This window comes from Triturus cristatus, chromosome 6 (assembly GCF_964204655.1).
Source record: "Triturus cristatus chromosome 6, aTriCri1.1, whole genome shotgun sequence".
Classification (NCBI taxonomy): domain Eukaryota; kingdom Metazoa; phylum Chordata; class Amphibia; order Caudata; family Salamandridae; genus Triturus; species Triturus cristatus.
The window spans coordinates 1,244,706,643-1,244,726,216 of NC_140589.1; the positions used below are offsets into that span (position 1 = coordinate 1,244,706,643).

The window sequence follows — 19,574 nt, forward strand, 5'->3', positions numbered from 1 at the left end:
TAATTTCCCCACTCGGGGTCGTTCCCAAGAAGGAGCCGGAGCAATTTAGGCTCATACACCATCTCTCTTTCCCCGAGGGGTCGTCAGTAACCGACGGGTTAAGCACGGAGGCTTGCTCTGTGAGCTATGCATCAGTGGACGACGCAATTGACATGGTGAAGGCTGCAGGGCGGGGGGCTCTCATGGCCAAGGCAGACATCGAGTCCGCTTTTCGTCTTTTACCAGTCCACCCCTCCAGCTTTCATTTATTGGGTTTCCAATGGGAGGGGGACCTGTATATTGATAAAGCCATGCCGATGGGCTGCGCCATATCATGCGCATACTTCGAACTGTTCGCCACCTTTGTTGAATGGGCCCTACACATCAGACACCCGCAAGGGGGAAGCTCCATTACCTAGATGATTTCATGTTCACAGGCCCTCCCCAGTCACCAATCTGCGGGAGCACATTGGCAGCGTTTGAAGACCTGGCAGGGGCTCTGGGGATCCCCCTGGCACCAGATAAAACTATGGGCCCCTCCACGAAACTCACATTCTTAGGCATAGAGCTAGACTCAGTGTCAGGTACAGCCAGGCTCCCTGAGGACAAAGTGGAGGATTTCAGGGCGGAGGTACGAGGCCTATGCGGACGGAACAAAGCAACGCTCAAGGAACTACAGAGGCTAATTGGGAAGCTCAACTTCGCAGCCAGGGTCATACCAGTGGGTAGGGTGTTTGCAAGGCGCCTCACACATCTGACCTCAGGCCTCACACACCAGCATCACCACGTAAGGCTTGGGATGGGGGTCAAGCAAGACCTACTGATGTGGGACAAGTTCCTCGCGAACTTTAATGGCATCCTCATATGGAGGGAGGGCTGGGTAACAGCCAAGCAGATAGCCCTATTTACGGATGCTGCGGGTAGCACAGGTTTCGGGGCAATTCTCGGCAAGAGGTGGTGTGCTAGTCGGTGGCCGGAGAAATGGAATAGAATGGGCATCACAGACAACATAACATTTTTGGAGCTATTTCCCATTATAGTGGCGCTGACCATATGGAAACATGAGCTAAAAGACATGAAGCTGACACTGTGGTCTGACAACAAGGGGGTGGTGCAGGCCATCAACAAGGGGGCGGCAAGGTGCCCCAACATCCTAAGATTAATGCGTCAGTTGGTTAAATTGCAGCTGGAAGGGAACCTGGAGGTGAAGGCCCGCCATGTCCCGGGGGTGGACAACACGGTAGCAGACGCCTTGTCCAGGTCACAGATGGACCGTTTCAGGGAACTGGCACCTGGGGCAGACGAAAACATGACGCCTTTCCCAGCGCACCTGTGGGACCTGGGGGGGTAGATCTATCCATACTGGTGAACCAGGCACTCACGCCCGAGGCAGCTAGACGCTACAAGAAACACGCCTTAACAGTGATGGAGATAGGTGGCGTACGATCCCTGACGGACAGGGACGGGACAAGAAGGGCAGTGGAGCGATTTATACAGTGGGCATTCGCCAACAAAAAGACTAGGTCCTGGGCGCAGGCACACCTAGCAGCCATGGCCCATTATGCAAAAATCCATACAGGGGAGGACCCGACGGCATCCTTGTACATCAAGGCAGCCATGAAAGGGTGGAGGCGAGCTGAAGGGAAGAAGGTTGATGGCAGGAGGCCCATAGACTTTGAGAGACTTGGCAAGCTGTTGGAGGCCTTGGCATGGTGTACAAAAGATAACTTTGAACTGCTCCTGTTTCAAGATTAGCGAACTAGTTGCTCCCAGGAGGCAGGGGCCGGCGGAGCTGTGCGTCCAGGCTGAGGACGTCAAGCCAGGGGCAGCTTCAGTGGAAATCATGCTACGAAGGTCAAAAACGGACCAAGCGGGAAGGGGTTCAGTGGTGCAGTTGAGATGCATCCAGGGCAACAAGTCATGCGCGGTATGCTGCTTGCGCAGATATATGGAGACTCGGCCAGCAGGCGGGGGGGCACTGTTCAAACATCAGGACGGAAGTAACCTGAGCAGATTTCAATTTACGGCTCTGATGCGCCAGGCCCTTGCCAAAGCGGGGCTGCCCCCGAGAGAATTCGCTCCTCACTCTTTCAGGATCGGCGCAGCGACAGCGGCGTCACAACACGGAATGCCAGGGGCTAGAATTCAGGAAATGGGCCGGTGGCGGTCCAGGGCATACAAAACATACATCAGGCCACAGCTGCTTTAGACCCTGCAGGGGAGGGTCGGGCCACTCACTTTGGGATGCCGCACGGCAGGGTGAGTGGGCACAGCGTGCCACCTTGGGATGCCGCACGGCAGGGTGTTCACAAAAAAAAAAAAGAAGAAGGTACCGATGACAGCTAAAATGACTGTTTGTTATGCAATTCCTTGTTCAACAGGAGAGCGCCCCCGGCTGGTGTGGGTAGTGGGCCATTCATTTGTTGCCAGGATGCGAACTTGGTGGCGGCAGACGGGCCACAAGCTGGCAGGCAAGCCCAGAGGCACGTGTATCCGGTGGCTGGGACAACCAGGGATGAAATGGAGCCAGCTGATGACGACACTTAGAAACCTGCTGGCAGATGCAGCATGGCACCCGGATATACTGATCATCCACCTCGGGGGCAATGACTTGACCAGCATGGGAAGGAAAGCATTAAGTCACGCCATCCAGGAGGACCTCACAAGGGCATCTGCAATGTTTAGGGGCACAACCATCATATGGTCCGAGATGATCAGCAGGGGGCAATGGAGGGGTGCGGAATCGCATAGAGCAGTCGAAAATACTAGAAGGAAACTGAACATCGCCATGCACAAATTTTGCAGCACCAATGGCATGGAGTCCATCAGACACGGTCTGATCCACCTCGGGCGCCAAGAACTGTATGGCCACGACGGGGTTCATCTATCAGAGGAAGGGATGAAGGTTTTCTGGGACAACCTATGGGGCGCTATGGCCCTTGCGGGTTGCAGATGAAAAAAAAAGAGAAAAGGGGGGAGCTGCAAGAAGACGTGAGCCTCCCTGCGGCGTGGCGGAAAACTGTACGATGGTTGGCTAAGGAGACACACCGACAGGGCGGTGTGTAGGAGGAGGGCCGCTCACCTTGGGATGCCGCACGGCAGGGTGATGTGGCCTGGCCAACAAAAGGGGGGTAGCAAACGGAGACGGCGCTCGCGGCCCAGACCCGGCCTGTCGGCAGGGCACAAAAGGTAGCGAGTTGTGGGCCTAACTCCGGTGAGAAAAAAGCTACCCCTCCCTACACGCAGAAAGCGTGGGTGACCAGCCAAATGGTGTTCTCAGCGATAACAGGACAAAAGAGGACTACCAAGGACTAACCACAGAACTGGTTGGGGTGTCATTTACGAACTGGATGTACAACAAATTACGAATGGGGGGGCAGTTCGCAAATAACCCAATGTGACCGAGGTCATGCCAATATGTGTGTAACCGTAATAAAATCTGCGGCCAACAACGACCACAACAGTACAATCCTTGTTGGCTAAGTTTCTTGGGTCGCCAGTGGGGCGGGGGCTGGATAATAAGTTCCACCGGTTAGGCGCAGTGCGAGGGTTATTGCCAGCATCACGTAAACAAATGCCTTGTGTCTCTGTGGACAGCCACAGGCCTCCAGGGACACGTTAAGTGGTAGCCACGAGCTTCAGTAGATTTAGGCCTGCCTTTCTTGTGTCCGAAAGGAATTCCGGTGGGTGCACCGGATTAAATTAACCAGTGCATATAAACGTGCCTTGGGTTGTAAAGGAGCATCTTGCTGTAGGGGTCATATAAGGTGCAGAGTCAGGGGACATGGATGTGTAAGGCGCAGAGTAGAGTCATTCCTCGGTCATTCACGTATCTTGTTCTCTCTTGTATGTGCCTTTGAGGACGCCACATACTTCCAAGCGATCACCCCAGAGCGTGTGTGCCTTAAAAAGAGAAAAATATGTTACGAGCGATAAAAGAGCGCCCTTACCCAATTACGTGAATCATTCGAACTCTACAGGATAATTAGTGAACGAGTAGTGTTTTTAACATCTGCCTGAATTCCTGGACAGTAAAGCACCTGTCTGGACTGTATTTTATTCGGTAGGTTTGAATGCACGCACGCATGCATGCATTTGCATCTAACTAAGATTGTAGCATGCACCGGGAAGTGGAAAGGCATATCTCACCCCACCTGCAGGTGACATCCGTCAGAGAGAGTCCGTCGTCTGCTTACTCTCCAGGGTTCACCCCCCTTATTGGTTCACAACAGGCCCGTGCCGCATAATGGTTGCGTCATTCAAGCTCACAGCTGTGGTCGCCCCTACCACGGAGCAGGCCTGTAACCGAGTGACCTTTTTGCTTCGACCTACTGATAGAACACTGATGAAACCGGTATATTAATCTCTTGTGTTTCCAGCTAATGCCCATCTCCGGAGACCTAAAGGCACCGTCTGTCTTGGTATATATTAAAAGTATGGAACTGTGGAATAGTTAGCAAATCCCTTTCGCCATAATATCCGTGAGCTGGCCAGATTACTAGTCGGACAACCATTTCCATTGACAGTGCCAACACACTACTAATCAACACACACAAGTGTGACAATTCACACTATTCAAGGGCCCTAAATCTATCAGAATGGCTTGGGAGGCAAATACTAATGATTGAAAATGTAAATTGAATCAATAAACAGATGTGCTCGCACCTAAATTTGGCAGACACCACTACGATGCGTCAGACTGTCATAAGCCCAATAAGGGCCGGTGCCGAAACCACCAGCTCAAATTAAGCAGTGTGTGCTGATTTGATGGGGAATAGGCGACTGACTCTGGAATCTGGGGATCACGGTTCGATTCCCGGACCCCGGGCCAGATTAGCACCATGTGACTCTGGGCAATAGCTTGCTTAATCTTCCCGACGGCCCCCAGCGCCTAGAGCCCTTCTGGGTGATTGTTCGTGCTTTACAAATGTGGATTATTATTATTTAGTGACCATCTCAATAGAAAGTGTTCTGTCTGTAAATAAAAGTGTCCTACCACGTGATGCTTTAGTTACATTAAAAATGCCTCGTCCATTACAGCGAGGTGGGTCACGAAAGTTTGTCCTACTGAAAATTGGGTAGTGGTTCTAAAATGTTTGGGAAGAACTGCCCTAGACTATTCTTTTCTGTTTGGTTTTTTCTACCCACTGCTTCTGATAACTTTTACCTACTGTTTTTCTCATTTTCCATCATGGGCTGATTTATTTCCTCTAATATTATTAGAAGACCTCAAACTACGTTGTTTATTTTGTAGCGCCCTGGCACCTTATTTACGGGTAGGGGTGCTGCTATTTAAAAACGTAAAATGCCTAAAATTTCATAATTAAATGAACTGCTCAAAACCCCTTCGTGTTGATGTCTCTCGCACTCCATTGTGCCGTGAACGGTTCAGAGGCGTGCTTAGGCACTTAAAAAAGCTTGAATATTTCTCACGCCATCTGACACTTCCACTAGGCAAACAGGGAGCTCTGCAGTTTCTACAAATATGGATAACATAAACAGTGCGCCCCTTCTGCCAGCCACTTCTCAGCATGTCAGAAACAGTAAGTATGCGCTCACAGGCTAACACTAGAAGAACCCCTCAAGCCGCCCGGCCCTCCACCGGTGTCTGATGCTGCTAACCAGCCTTGTTAAGATAGAGGCGCAGACACGCCAACCTCTGGTGGACTTTTTATTTTCTAGGTCTCGCCTGACCCAGCGCATGCGCTGGTCTGGCGAGACTTATTGAGAGGGCTCCAAAAAGTGCTACCAGGCCAGCCTAGAGCTACAGTGCATGTGCGCGAGCGCGCGCGCCTCGTTTTACCGCGATTACTTTAACTTTCGGACGCTTTGATGTTTGATCGCGATCGGATCGCGATCACTTTCACGGCCCCACGGCCGCTTTGCATAGCCAATAGGCCTCGCTTTTGGGACCTTATAAGTATTTAGTTACGCAACTGTTGCATGGCTAAACACTTATAAGGTCCCAAAGGCGAGACCTATTGGCTATGCCAATGCTTGTTTACTTTTGAGTGAGCACTACCTGAAAGAAGCGCGGATAAAGGGCTCTTTATTTTCTTCTCGTGGATTCTAGCTGTTCGCTAATGATACGCTGGGATTTGATTTATCGCTGTTTACCGTAAAGTCATGGAAAAGGGCCTTTCCTCCAGAGGCCTCTCTACTCCCCACTCGAAACCTGTGGTCTTCAGGCCCTTTTATGTCACGTGCATTTTTAGTTTCCACGTGTACATTTCATGTTCGTCTTGTGTTCTGTCTGCCTCGTAAACCAGTGTGACTCTTATGAAAATGAGCTTTTAATCTATGTTACTTATTTCAGAATATATTTCGCTCTCCGCCGCTTGGCTCTAGAAAACGTACATTTCAAAAGCGCATGTTACATTTGAAGGTGCAAGTGGGGAAAGTGCATCCTTCATTCCGATCATATATGCTCTCTGTTCAACTGCTCAAACACCCCGAGCACACACATTTGTTTTAGAAGAGTGACGGGAATCGCATTTAGGAATAAAAGCGTTGCTCCTTTGATCAGAACTTGTGTGGCCGAGGCCTGATGAGTAGACTTTCAATTATTGTAGAATTCGAACAACTTCAGAGCAGAAAAATAGTTGAAACATGGGGAAAATGTGGTTTTCCTCACAATAACTATGTTTTAAATAATCTAGGATGGGGGACACAAAACCCTCCCGAAAAAATAACTGGAAAACAGGGCTCTGAGTAAAGGAATCTGACTCTGAACATTATTTTCTGTGCTTAAAGTACCGCTGAGCAGACTGAGCGCTGTCAAGATGGAGATGAACTCTGCAGGTAATGGCAAAATGGCAAGAGTGTTGTAGATCGAAGGGGCTTAAATTCATTGATTAACGTTATATCTTTATAATGTTGCATACTACTCAGGGAACGTTACCTGCTTGGCTCTAACCCCATCCAGGCGGCGGATCTCCCCTCCCTGCTTCCCCCCCCTCGTACCATCCTGCTATGCTCTGCTACCTCAAATCACCACTGACAACTTTTGTTGGGTGCCTGAAAAGGTCGCAGTTTATTCATATAATAAAACTTTATACAATTCTAACACATTGTTCATGGTTATGTACATATTGCATGGTTATTCTTGCCCCAGCTTTCTCCATCACCTGGGAGGGGAGGGAACCCTTTCTGTGTTTCCTGCTTCCGGGTTTAGGCTTCAGCTTGCTACCGATTGGGCGGGTCTCCGTTTGGACCTGTCCGGGCCGCAAGTGCCGTCCCGCTCGCCCTGTGTCCTTAAATGGGCCCTCCCTTCTCCCAGAGGCCCCTGCCGGCTGGCATCCCAAGGGCCTTTCTTGTGTATCTACTTTAATTTCTTGTGACTGGGTCCTTTGTTTTTGTCTCCTTCTGAGCCCCTGCCGTGAGGCATCCCAAGGGTCATGGGGAGAGCATTGTCTCTAATCTTTGTTGGCGGCGTGCCGCCCTTTTGGCTCCCTCAGCGCCCCTGCCGTGCGGCATCCCCAAGGCACTGCGAGAGCCTCTCCTCTATCTTCTAATGGGTTCTCCCCTTTCTTTTGTTAATTTTAGTCCGTCTAGCTCCGCTACCCTCCGCCTTGCAGCTGCGACGCCTGACACTTAGGTGTGGGTGGGTGGGATTCTTCTTTCTTCGCCCTTGGCCCGGGGGGGGGATTTGTGGTCACTGGACCCGGTGACCCCCTTTTATTCCCCCCCTTGGCCCCTGAGCTCGACCCCTGATTGGGGGGGGGGGGGGCTCGCTCGCGCCCTCGGGGGGCCAATCCTGGCCCCCGTCGGCCTAGCCCTTATGTAAATGCCTGAGGGGGGTGGCCGAGGGAGGGGCGCCGCCCCCGGACGGCGTTTTGCCCGGGCCCCTATTGGGTCCGGCTTCGCCTACCCGGCCCGGGTTCTAACCCCATCCAGGCGGCGGATCTCCCCTCCCTGCTTCCCCCCCCTCGTACCATCCTGCTATGCTCTGCTACCTCAAATCACCACTGACAACTTTTGTTGGGTGCCTGAAAAGGTCGCAGTTTATTCATATAATAAAACTTTATACAATTCTAACACATTGTTCATGGTTATGTACATATTGCATGGTTATTCTTGCCCCAGCTTTCTCCATCACCTGGGAGGGGAGGGAACCCTTTCTGTGTTTCCTGCTTCCGGGTTTAGGCTTCAGCTTGCTACCGATTGGGCGGGTCTCCGTTTGGACCTGTCCGGGCCGCAAGTGCCGTCCCGCTCGCCCTGTGTCCTTAAATGGGCCCTCCCTTCTCCCAGAGGCCCCTGCCGGCTGGCATCCCAAGGGCCTTTCTTGTGTATCTACTTTAATTTCTTGTGACTGGGTCCTTTGTTTTTGTCTCCTTCTGAGCCCCTGCCGTGAGGCATCCCAAGGGTCATGGGGAGAGCATTGTCTCTAATCTTTGTTGGCGGCGTGCCGCCCTTTTGGCTCCCTCAGCGCCCCTGCCGTGCGGCATCCCCAAGGCACTGCGAGAGCCTCTCCTCTATCTTCTAATGGGTTCTCCCCTTTCTTTTGTTAATTTTAGTCCGTCTAGCTCCGCCACGCTCCCTATGGTTTCTCGATCAGAGGGAGCTCCCCCCTAGCCGACTCCTACCCTGCCTGACTGTCATAGGAAACCCCTCTGCTCCCGAACCCCTACAATGTTCAGCCGGAACCTAACCATCCCCACCCCTGTGAGGTGAACTCCGTCCTCGCTGTGATACCCCGGGGATCTGAAGTTTATGAACCCGTGACGTACGAAACCCCAGCCATTCGCCTTGCATACTTTTGCCATAGTAATATTGAGTTTCTTCCTAGACTTTTCCACCGCCCCCAGGAGGGGAGGGAGCCCTTCCCCTGGGCTTTCGATTCACGGTTCTAGGCTTCAGCTTGCTACCGATTTGGAGGGTGTCCGTCTGGACCTGCCCGGGCTGCCGGTGCCGTCCCGCTCGCCTTGTAACCCTTTTGGGTACCCTCCCTTCTCCCCGGGGGTCGGTCCCTGCCGTTGTGGCATCTCAAGGACCTTACTTGAGCATTTATTCTACCTTTCTTGAGACTGAGTCCTTGCCATCTTCTCCCTTGGTACCCCTGCCGTGAGGTATACTAAGGGTCCTGCGGAAGCACCACATCTACTCCTTCTGTGGCGGCACGCCGCCCCTTGGTTCCCCCAGTGCCCCTGCCGTGAGGCATCCCAAGGACACTGTGAGAGCCTTCCATCTACCTTCTAGTGATTCTTCTCTTTTCCCTAACTTCCTTGTGTTTATTCTGCCATGATTCCTACAGTTTCCCGATCGGAGGGAGCACCCCCCCCTTTGCCCGGCCTCTTCCCAAGCTCTTACTTGCCAACTATTCATTCCAGTATCCCCATTCTGTTCGGCGGGACATGTCCTTTGTTATTCCCAGGATGTGTACCCCCTCTTTGCATCCACTTTTGGACCTACTGGGTTTTCCACTGCTTGCTTAACTGCATCTCCCCTCATCTTCTTGCCACCGGCTGCTCTGCTTTCCCCACATATCACCATTTCAGGGAAATGCCAGCCTGCATCAAACGCATGTTACCTAAACGATGCTGCAGGGAAAGGGTACCTGAGATGTGTCAGGATTTTCACGCACCTTTTATTTTGCAAGCGAGAATCGCCGCACCTATTTTGTGGGCTGATCTGCTCTTTGGGAAAGGGCATCATGCCGTCACTCGAAGTGACGCCTGCCGCCATTGAGAGGGAGCGAGATAGCATTTTAATTACCTCAAAAAGGTCATATTGGGTGTTACCACCGATAGTCATGTTTCCCTTGTCTACTGTTTGATTTTTGCTCCTAAAAGTGGTGTCGCTCATAGTGGTTGGACTGTCCTTCGTCAATGCCTGATTGGCCAGCATCTAACAGCATGGCAATCCACCAAGCATCGTGCCACCCGCCATATTCTAATCCCAGTCTAATGTTTTGTGGGCATTTGTCAGCAACTACATTGTACCCATGCACTCGGTACACTTTCCGACTAATGTTTGCCACAGCAAGATTAATGCTACTTCACCACCTATCGGTCACCCCAGCTAAGGTGCCAAGGGAACATATGGGTTGCAAGCTTGTTACCCAGACCCAGAGCTCGATTAGGCACTGCCTGGGCTGGGTGTTTTGTCCACAAGCAGATTCTACCCTTCCCCCGAAGACACTGTAAAATACTGCCACATGAAGGTTGTGACCGTCAGTCCAATCACTGCGCTGACCTCTGTTTATACGAATAACTTCCTCCTGTGACATCTATTAACAGTTCCTGTGACATCTGTCAACAGTGGCATGCCTTCCTTATTATTGTTTCCCTATTTACCGACCCTAGCGCCTGTCACGTCTGTCGAACGTTGCTAGTAATGTCGTTGTACTAGTTTCGCGAGTGTTACAGCAAGACCCGGAAAAGGAAGTGCTGGATGACATTATGAGCCGAAGGTGAACTGGATGGGCCAAGGGCAGCGAGCGCTTAGCTACACGTGACAGGCGACTCCTGTGACATGGGTGATCCCTGCTTGGCTCTGCGAAACGTGCCGAGGCGGTCCTGATATCAAAAGTACCAGCGCTATTTGCCGATAGTTGGAGTGCCCCTACTGGTAGTTGGGGGGGGGGGGGGGGGGGCTGCTCTATACTTTAGGCCTCGCATGGAGTGCAGAAAGCGCCGTATCGAAAACCCAAGTAATGCACTACAATGTTTTGCCCCGGTGTTTAACATTGACTGTCGTGTTCCCTATGTAGAGGTGCTCAAACTCTACTTTCTTCTCCCGTGAGTCCACTAGTGTCTAGTTATCTTACTCCTGGGCCGCGATGCAGAACAGAAAATTTGCCGTGTAACGTCTGCCATCTAGTAGTTAGATGAAACCCATATCCTACAGATTATGTGCTCTACTGGTCTATCAGCGCATTCCCGTTTCAACCCTGATTGCGAGAGGCCTCCGCACTGGTGTCATAAGGCAGACCCGTGGTCTTGTATGTGTCGCGTGAGGTTTCCCTGAACCTGCTACGAGCGCCCTTGCTAGTGGCACTTCGTCTAATCAGTACCGGTGTTGGCTGTTTCCCCTCTACCGCCTATCTACGTGGGTGCTTTTTTCAGCCCATAGTGACCTTCGCTACGTTTGTTTCGCGGTCTTTCGCTTAGTTGATTAGAACCTTTCCCCTTGAAATCTCGTAACTTCTTAAAACCTTTCCTTTGCCGAAAGGGGGATGCTCGTTGACCTTCCCCGACTTTCTGGCCCTTGTTGATCTCATTCATGCGTGGGCTTCGTAAAGTGGTAAGATGTGTACAAGTAACCCAGGCTGAATATAAGACCTGGTACTGGCCCGAGGCCAAGTATTCCTGATCCCGTGGGATACAAAGTAGTGGGGGCAGATGTGGCCAATGTGGGAGGTTTCATGCGGCCTACCCGCCGCAACTGCCGAATGTGGAAGCGGCGAACCGGGGTCGTACCAACGCTGCGTGAACCTCTTCCCTCGCACCCCGAGACACACATAGTGTGAAGGTGTACCGCTGAGGGGGATAGAAGACCCCCCCTCATGTTCCGATCTACATTTGGCCTAAAAGTCATTTCCCTTGCCCTCGAAATCGCCATTTGCGCGTTTCTCACCCTACACGCCGATCTTTCTAATTGGGAGGAGAATACCGCCGTCGCTGTGTCTCTCGCACGCTACTACCCAGAGGCGTGCGTCTTGGGAGATTTCAGGTATCGGAGCACTTTCCTGGACCCCAGCTTTATTACCTCCCGGCCATTTGTTTATTGTCGAGCAATTTTTATTTAGTCGCCTTACTTCTCCATGGTACTTTCTAGTGGATACACAAATTCGCCCACCCTGATACAGACGGGTCAACTATCGCTGAACATCTCTCCCCTAACGGTAGCCTGGAAAATACCTGACTGATTCCCCAGAGGACGTGGCCCACTCACCGCAGCGCTGGCACCGCTTGGCTGAGCTCATTACCGAGTATTGCACCGGACTGTGTACTGGGATCCGAACCCTGTTCCGCCCTTTCGAGGTTGACGCACTAAACGTAAGGTTACATTCTTTCTTTGTTCTATGCTGGGGTGGGGGTTCTTTAACACCTTTGAGTACGCTGGCCGCAACCCTTCCCTACCAAATTGAGTCGGCCGTACCCTAGCCTCGCGCAGCCCCGCTCCTTACCTTTTTTCGCTTAATTTGCTTCCAGGCTTGCTATGGGGGCACTGCCGCCCGCACCGGCCTTCCCCTTCTCGGGGGCACCGCCACCCGCACCGACCACCGCGTGGTTCGTGCCTTGCCTTCATGTCCCCCAGTTGCTTGCGCAAAGCCCGCCAGCCGCCCCGGAACTGGTTGTCGTGAGCACCGCTGTTCTGGCTTTAGGTGCATCCAGGTGGCGGTACCGGCATACTGCCCGGCCTCGATCGCCTGGCACAACTCCTGGTAAACCACCGGCCATTGCTCCTGCTGCTCTGGGCACCGCCGTATTGGCTGCAAGTGCCCGTGAGTCCTGCATCTGTGGTGGTCCCTGCCCGTACCCTCGACAACAGGTGGGGCGGGGGTGAAGGCTGCACTTTGCCTTCCGACCAAAGGCGCGAAATGCCACATAGTGTCCTCGTGTCGTCCTCTTCTCCGGTCAGGTAGGTCAGCTTCCCCGGCATTCCTCTCGTTCTCTGCCTTCGTCCTTCTTCTGTGCGATGAGGTGGACTTCCGTTCCTTCTTCACTGCTGGTTTTGGTTAGCCTGCTTGACATCACTGCTCTGCGAGCCACCGCAAGACAAGGTGGAGGTGGAAGTCGTCCTCTTCTCTGGTTGGCATTACTTTCTTTCGTCTTGCGAGGGGGGGAATGCCTGCCTCCGCTGCTCCCGGGGTTCCCTCAGTGCCCGTTGCCAGCCGCTGTGTCTTCCCCGCGGCCGTCGACGCTACGTGTGCCTTTCCCCCTGCGCTGGGGGCGGCCCCGCTCCTCTGCCTTCCTGCTGGTGGGGACTCCGTCCCATGTCCCTTGGTGGCCGGCTCGTTGCTCTGCGGCTGACGAAGGCGTGTGCTCCCTCTATGTGTCCGAAGCCCCCGAGCCTTGGCGAAGCGTGGGCTGATTCCTCGCTGGATCCTCCGAATACTCGACCCGCTTGGATTTAGGCGCCAAAACTCCTTTCTACGCCGCCGGTCGCCTCCAGGTAAGCCCGCGCCGATTCTTCTTTCTTCGCCCTTGGCCCGGGGGGGGGATTTGTGGTCACTGGACCCGGTGACCCCCTTTTATTCCCCCCCTTGGCCCCTGAGCTCGACCCCTGATTGGGGGGGGGGGGGGCTCGCTCGCGCCCTCGGGGGGCCAATCCTGGCCCCCGTCGGCCTAGCCCTTATGTAAATGCCTGAGGGGGGTGGCCGAGGGAGGGGCGCCGCCCCCGGACGGCGTTTTGCCCGGGCCCCTATTGGGTCCGGCTTCGCCTACCCGGCCCGGGTTCTTACTTCACTTGTAGCGGTGTGAAGTAAAAACAACAATACAACTATATAATTTATTTTATGTTAAAAAATGACAACAAAATGCAAAGAACGCACTCTCTTTCCCCACACATACATATATATACACACACACACACACACACCTCTCTCTCTCTCTTTCTTTTATGGGTTTATAGTTCACGGCTTCAGGTGGGTGCGACTCTTGTCAGCCCTGGAGTGTTGTAACCTTCAACATGAGTAGAATTATGGAAAACTAGATGCCTCCTTCACGTTTTTATTTGTGGTTTAAGCAGTGCTTGAAATGGAAAAATAGAAGTGCTGGTACTCTGTGCCAGAGTACCTGCTTGTTTCTGAGAAGTGCCGGTACTCTCCAATTAAAGGTATTGCATTTCTCTTGAGAAGTGCCGGTACTCTTGTCCTAAAAATGAAAAAAGGGCCGGTACTCCGTACCGGACAGTACCGGCCCATTTAAAGCACTGGGTTTAAGAGTATACTTAAAAATGTAGTTTAATGTATGTATTTACCCTCAAACATGTGGTCTTGAATTAGCCCTGAATTTTCTGCTTGACCATGAGCCCGATGACAACATTTCTTACAGCGCCAGATCTGGCACTCGTACCGCCTTACGTTTTCAGTCTAGAGCCCATTCCCTTTCCCATTCCTTTCTGCCTCAGGTAAAAAGCCTTGCTCGTTCTTCCACTATTACATATTTCAGCTTGGCAGATTGGTTGCTGCTGAGCTGGAACATGGACGTCTGCACCTTTCTGCAGAATGTATGGTCCTTAGGATAAGCTGCACGCAGGCACTATGATATACAGTTGTGCAGAATCGATGGAGGGATTTCTCGGTTCTGCTACCTGCTACAGTTCCTCCAGGGATACCTATCTCTCTATGGTTGGAGACTCTGTCAAATCAACCAGGTACAAGAGACGTAATTACAGAGTTTTCCCCTTTCCTTGGTTTTGCATTGTTAGATCTAGCTGTCCATATTGGATGTAGCTGACCAATTTATAAAAGTCTGATCCTGTCACGAGTTATCCAAGTGTCAATTCTGTTTCTTGTTGAATCATTATTTTTCTTTTAGGGACTAATCCAACCAAGAGATTAAGTCAGCCGTGTCTTAATGACCACTGATATGCTTAATCCCTTCAATTGGGACTGATTGCCATACGAACAAGGAGATATTGCCAACATTTTCTCATTTTCCTCGTGCACTACTTTCAGAGGTGTCAACACTGGATTTTTCTAGGATTGAGGCAGTAGTGTAACAAAAGCCCCCATGGCACTGGCAGGTCCCTGGCCTGAGAGCTCGGGGCTGGGTTCTGAGCGTGGGGCCCACCGCATGTACTGTGCAGGGGGGCTCCCTTGTTACGCCACAGGACTAAGGCTACATGAACTGAGCATCAATTATGCTGGCAGTTTAAGGGCTAGACAACATTTATTTTACTGTTGTAATCCAGTGCCTGGATTAGCGGTGTTCATTTGCTATATAATAACTTCTCTACAGACACCAATGTACTTTATAATGAGAGAAAGGTCACCAAAGTACATTTTTTGAGTCTTGTGCAAAATGTGGAGGTCTGCCAACGTTCTGTCTCATCTAATACCCACACTTTGGCCCAGATGATGAGTGGCTAGATTTAGGTGCGGGGTTTCCAAACAGTCTTCCCACTCCTGAATCTAGGGGAGAGGAGTTTTCCTAACGGTTAGGGCGCTCGACCTCGGACCTGGGGGAACTGGGTTCGAGTCTCGGTAATGACGCTAAACATCCTGTGATTCTGGGCAAATCACTTAATCTCCCCGTGCCTAATAAAAAAACATATATATATGAATGTGTGTCCTCATGTAACGTAACTGGTGCTATGTAAAGCGCTCTGATACCTGATTGGATTCGGGTCAAGTTCGCACTATATAAAACTCTGCCAAAAAAAAGGAAAAAAATAAAACACCAGGTCAGTTCAAATATGGTGCAGCAGTATTCTAACCAGCGATACCATTTTGCCCTCCTCGTAACAAAGGTCTTTGGCGTTTACTTGATCCAAATTCTCTAACCGTCTACTGATTGCCTTTTTATTCAAGAGTGTTGATACATGAAGAATTTATCATAGTGAAGAAGACCAAGGCATTGATTGAGTAACCATGGTCCGCCCTATTATACATTTTGTTTATATAGGTAATCATCCCTTTTGTATCCCTGCCTTGACAGACAGCATACTTCATAGGGAGAACATCCAGAAACAGAAGTGCTGCTATTGTGTGGCCCAGCATACAATCTCAGTGTCACTTTTTATAAGTAGTTCTGTTGTTTGAGAACAAGAGGGAAGTAGATTTAAGAATGGTCAGTTTAGAATTATCAATATTTTGTGAAATGAGTAAACAAAAATCATGCACTCCCAAAAGGACCAAGGTCAACATGAAATAACTTATTGAGGCGACCCAGTGCACTAGATATTTTACTTTAGCAAAACATAACATGCATTTTTAAAGCACACTTTCACCCCTAGCAATCCCAGTGCTGAATGAAGCCTGTTTAATGTCGACAGCAAAGGACTCTTCAGCATCGTAAAGGAACTCTCCAACCCCAGCGCCGACGACATTCCGCCCTCACAAGAACTGTGCGACTCACTAGCCACCTTCTTCCACCGCAAGATCGCTGACATCCATGACAGCTTCAACACCACGACCGCCCCGACTGCACCAGACTCCACCTCCCCTGCGAACAGCACCAGCACCAACCACCTGAACTCCATCCACTCAGGATCCCCGTCAGACCCGTGCCCACACCACGTATTCAACAAAGCAGATGCAGTCATCGCACCCCAACTACGGAAGATCATCAACATCTCCTTCGAAACAGCGACATTCCCGGAAAGCTGGAAGCACACTGAAATCAACGCCCTCCTCAAGAAGCCCTAAGCGGACCCCAAGGACCTCAAGAACCTCTGGCCCATCTCCCTGCTCCCGTTCCCGGCGAAGGTCATCGAGAAAATCGTCAACATACAATTGGCCCGCCACCTCGAAGACAACAACATCTTGGACCCGTCCCAGTCCGGATTCAGACGAAACCACAGCACCGAGACAGCCCTCATCACCGCCACAGACGACATCAGGCGCCAACTAGACAACGGCGAAACAACAGCCCTCATCTTCTTGGACCTATCAGCCGCCTTCCGATCCGCAGCCACTCCCTCCCAAAGGACCCACACACCGCCAAAACCAACCTCCACGAGAGAATGAAGGCCGTCGCCGACTGGATGAGGAGCAACTGTCTGAAGCTGAACTCGGACAAGACGGAGGTCCTCATCCTCGGACCCACCCCCTCAGCCTGGGACGACTCCTGGTGGCCGACCAAACTGGGAACAGCACCGACACCGACGGACCATGCACGCAACCTAGGATTCATCCTCAACTCCTCCCTCTCCATGTCCAAACAGGTCAACGCCGTCTCCTCCTTCTGCTACAACACCCTCTGAATGCTACGCAGGATCTACAAGTGGATCCCGACCGAAACAAGAAGAAAAGTAACACAGGCCCTCGTAAGCAGCAGACTGGACTACGGCAACGCACTCTACGCAGGAATCTCAGCCAAACACCTACGACGACTACAACGCATCCAAAACACCTCCGCCTGACTGATCCTCAACGTCCCCCGCCGCAGCCACATCACCCCCCCACCTGAGACACCTACACTGGCTCCCCGTCAATAAGAGGATCACCTTCAAGCTCCTCACCCACGCACACAAAGCACTCCATAACGCCGGACCAGCCTACCTTAACAGCAGACTCTGCTTCTACACCCCCACCCGCCAGCTCCGCTCCGCCAGCCTCGCCCTCGCCGCTGTCCCCCGCATCCAACGAACAACCTCCGGCGGCAAATCCTTCTCCTACCTCGCTGCCAAGACCTGGAACACCCTCCCTGCCCACCTACGGCAGACCCAGGTCCTACTTGCCTTCAGAAGACTCCTCAAGACCTGGGTCTTCGAGCAGTAGCGGTACCCCCCTCCCCTCAGCGCCTTGAGACCCTCACGGGTAAGTAGCATGCTTTACAAATACATTGATTGATTGATCCAAATAATGTTGCTCATTTTTTCAATCTCAGAAGGATGAAAGACTGGGTGGATCTACTGTTATTTGATGCTGTGACCGTGAGGTCAAACACAGATTCCTGGAATGGATGCATTAGTCTACTGAGCAACCAAACCCAGGACCAGACCTTCTAACTGTGATATGTCGATTGATGCAGTGGAACGATAAAACATTGATCCTGGATTAGACCATACACCAACATTAAGGATATGTGTGTTGTATATATTGAATATTGTAGGTATGAAACTGATACTTACTACTAACTTATGTTCATTTGTCCTCCAAAAGGTGTTAAGGGTCCTAGTGAGGGCAGTGACGGATGAATTAGCCGATCGCCAAGGAGAACTAGCAACTGGCCAGAAAGGGAAACTGAAGGAGCTATTTGGGAGGGTCACATCAAGAGACACAAGTGATGGAGAAATATGGAGACTGTATGCAAAACTCTGTGGAAACGGTGAGAGCGGTGATGCTCAGGATAATGAAAAGGTAATCAAAATTGTGTTAGAGCGTTTTCCTAATATGCCGATCCCTAGAGTCTTGTTGTGGTGTATCATGATCTCAAATTTGGACAGTCTTAGCAGAGAATAAAATCTGAATTTATGAGTACAGATTGTTAAGTAGTGTAAAGTGGCTGTGGGAACTTCAACTATATAGTTCTGTCGGAGAGAGATGTCACTGAAAGCCGGTGAGAAAAAACAGGGGTTCTTCAGACCTGTACTATTCTGCACAAATCTACGAAAATGAAGAAAGTAATGCAGCTTCATTGCAATCTGACTAGCATTCTAGGGTGTCACTACCAAAAAACACATTTGTGGACCTTGTATCAGATCGTTCTTTTCTTCCTACTTTACTGGTTAGAAACATGGTCATTGTGTACACAAGCGGAAAAAGGAGAGCCTGTTGTCGTGAGTTCTCTCTGAATACGTACAGGCATTGTTAAGTTAGCATAACCACGTTAGATGTTAGAAAGCCATCTTTTTGCTTTTGCACACGGCACTGCGTTTACATGTTATTTCTTAAAACAAACTGCTGACTCGAGACTTGCTTCACACAAGAGCAATCTGTTGTTACCATCCCAAGCTCTGCGCAGCGACCTTGGTCTGTACATGGTGTGACAAACAGTCTGGGTTATTACACAATGCATGTTTTTCACTCTAGGTTGATCGGCCCACTATTTAGCCATAACACACGCGCAGCTGCAAATGCCTGAAAATTAGTGCTTTTAGTATCACAGACATCATGTTTATTATTCAGACCGAAGACGAGCCTTCCTGCGAGAAGTCTCCTGATGCTCCTGTGATGTGATTTCACTAAGCTGATCTTTGAGGTATGGGGTCCCCTATTCAAGCCTAAGAGACCTTCTATTAGCATAATAATAATATTAGCTTCTTAGTAAAGGGAAGGTGGTAGTATCCACTGTCATTATAATATGATCACCCCTTTTATATTCTATGGTATTGTAACTATGTTGCTGGTTTTGATATTAATCATTTGTCTGCTTGTATTAGCCAAAGTACTGCATCTTAGGACACGTGGTCTATAAAAATAAACCCCTTTTATTTACAACGTGTCTCTGTTGATTATTGTTGTGGACTGATGTGAGAATAATATACGAATAGGTATCTTCGATTCCCACCATTCCTGAGTATGTACTGAGTCGCTTGTTCTGGGTTGTCTATTCATTGGGACCGCCGAGCTAAACCTCGGATAACGAATGGGACACTTATGCTAGCCGGATACTGGGTTCTGGGTTCTGAGGTGAGTTTCTGGTACACCACAATTCACTGAGGTCCTGGGGTTCTTCGCATAGTTCTGTGTATCAGCAGAATCCCTGCAACATGGCGCACCTAACGTTTGGTCTATGAGTTGAAACGCCTTAGTAGTGCTTACATTTAGTCCACAGCACCCTCATTCTTGTTTCCGGATAACAAGTCTGACGGATTTAAACCTACCTAGTTCTATTGATATAGGTTCTTTCAAGCTTGATCATTAAAAAGGTTATTGAACCCTTGTGCTACTAAATACTTGAAGTATAGCTTGTCCTTATGGCAGTAGACATTGCGGCGCACAGCCGTGCAGCTCTGAAACGTCATTTGACGCAGTATGG

At 50.7% G+C, this 19,574-nt stretch overlaps 1 protein-coding gene across 1 annotated transcript in view; it reads left to right on the top strand.

The window, feature by feature from the left end:
- Positions 1-19,574, top strand: part of TTC27 (tetratricopeptide repeat domain 27) — a 1,631,130-nt gene that overhangs the window by 1,487,640 nt on the left and 123,916 nt on the right. Inside the window, exon 17 of the mRNA XM_085612184.1 lies at positions 17,756-17,953. Within this exon, the coding sequence (XP_085468310.1) occupies positions 17,756-17,953 (198 nt within the window). The remainder of the gene's footprint in view (positions 1-17,755; positions 17,954-19,574) is intronic.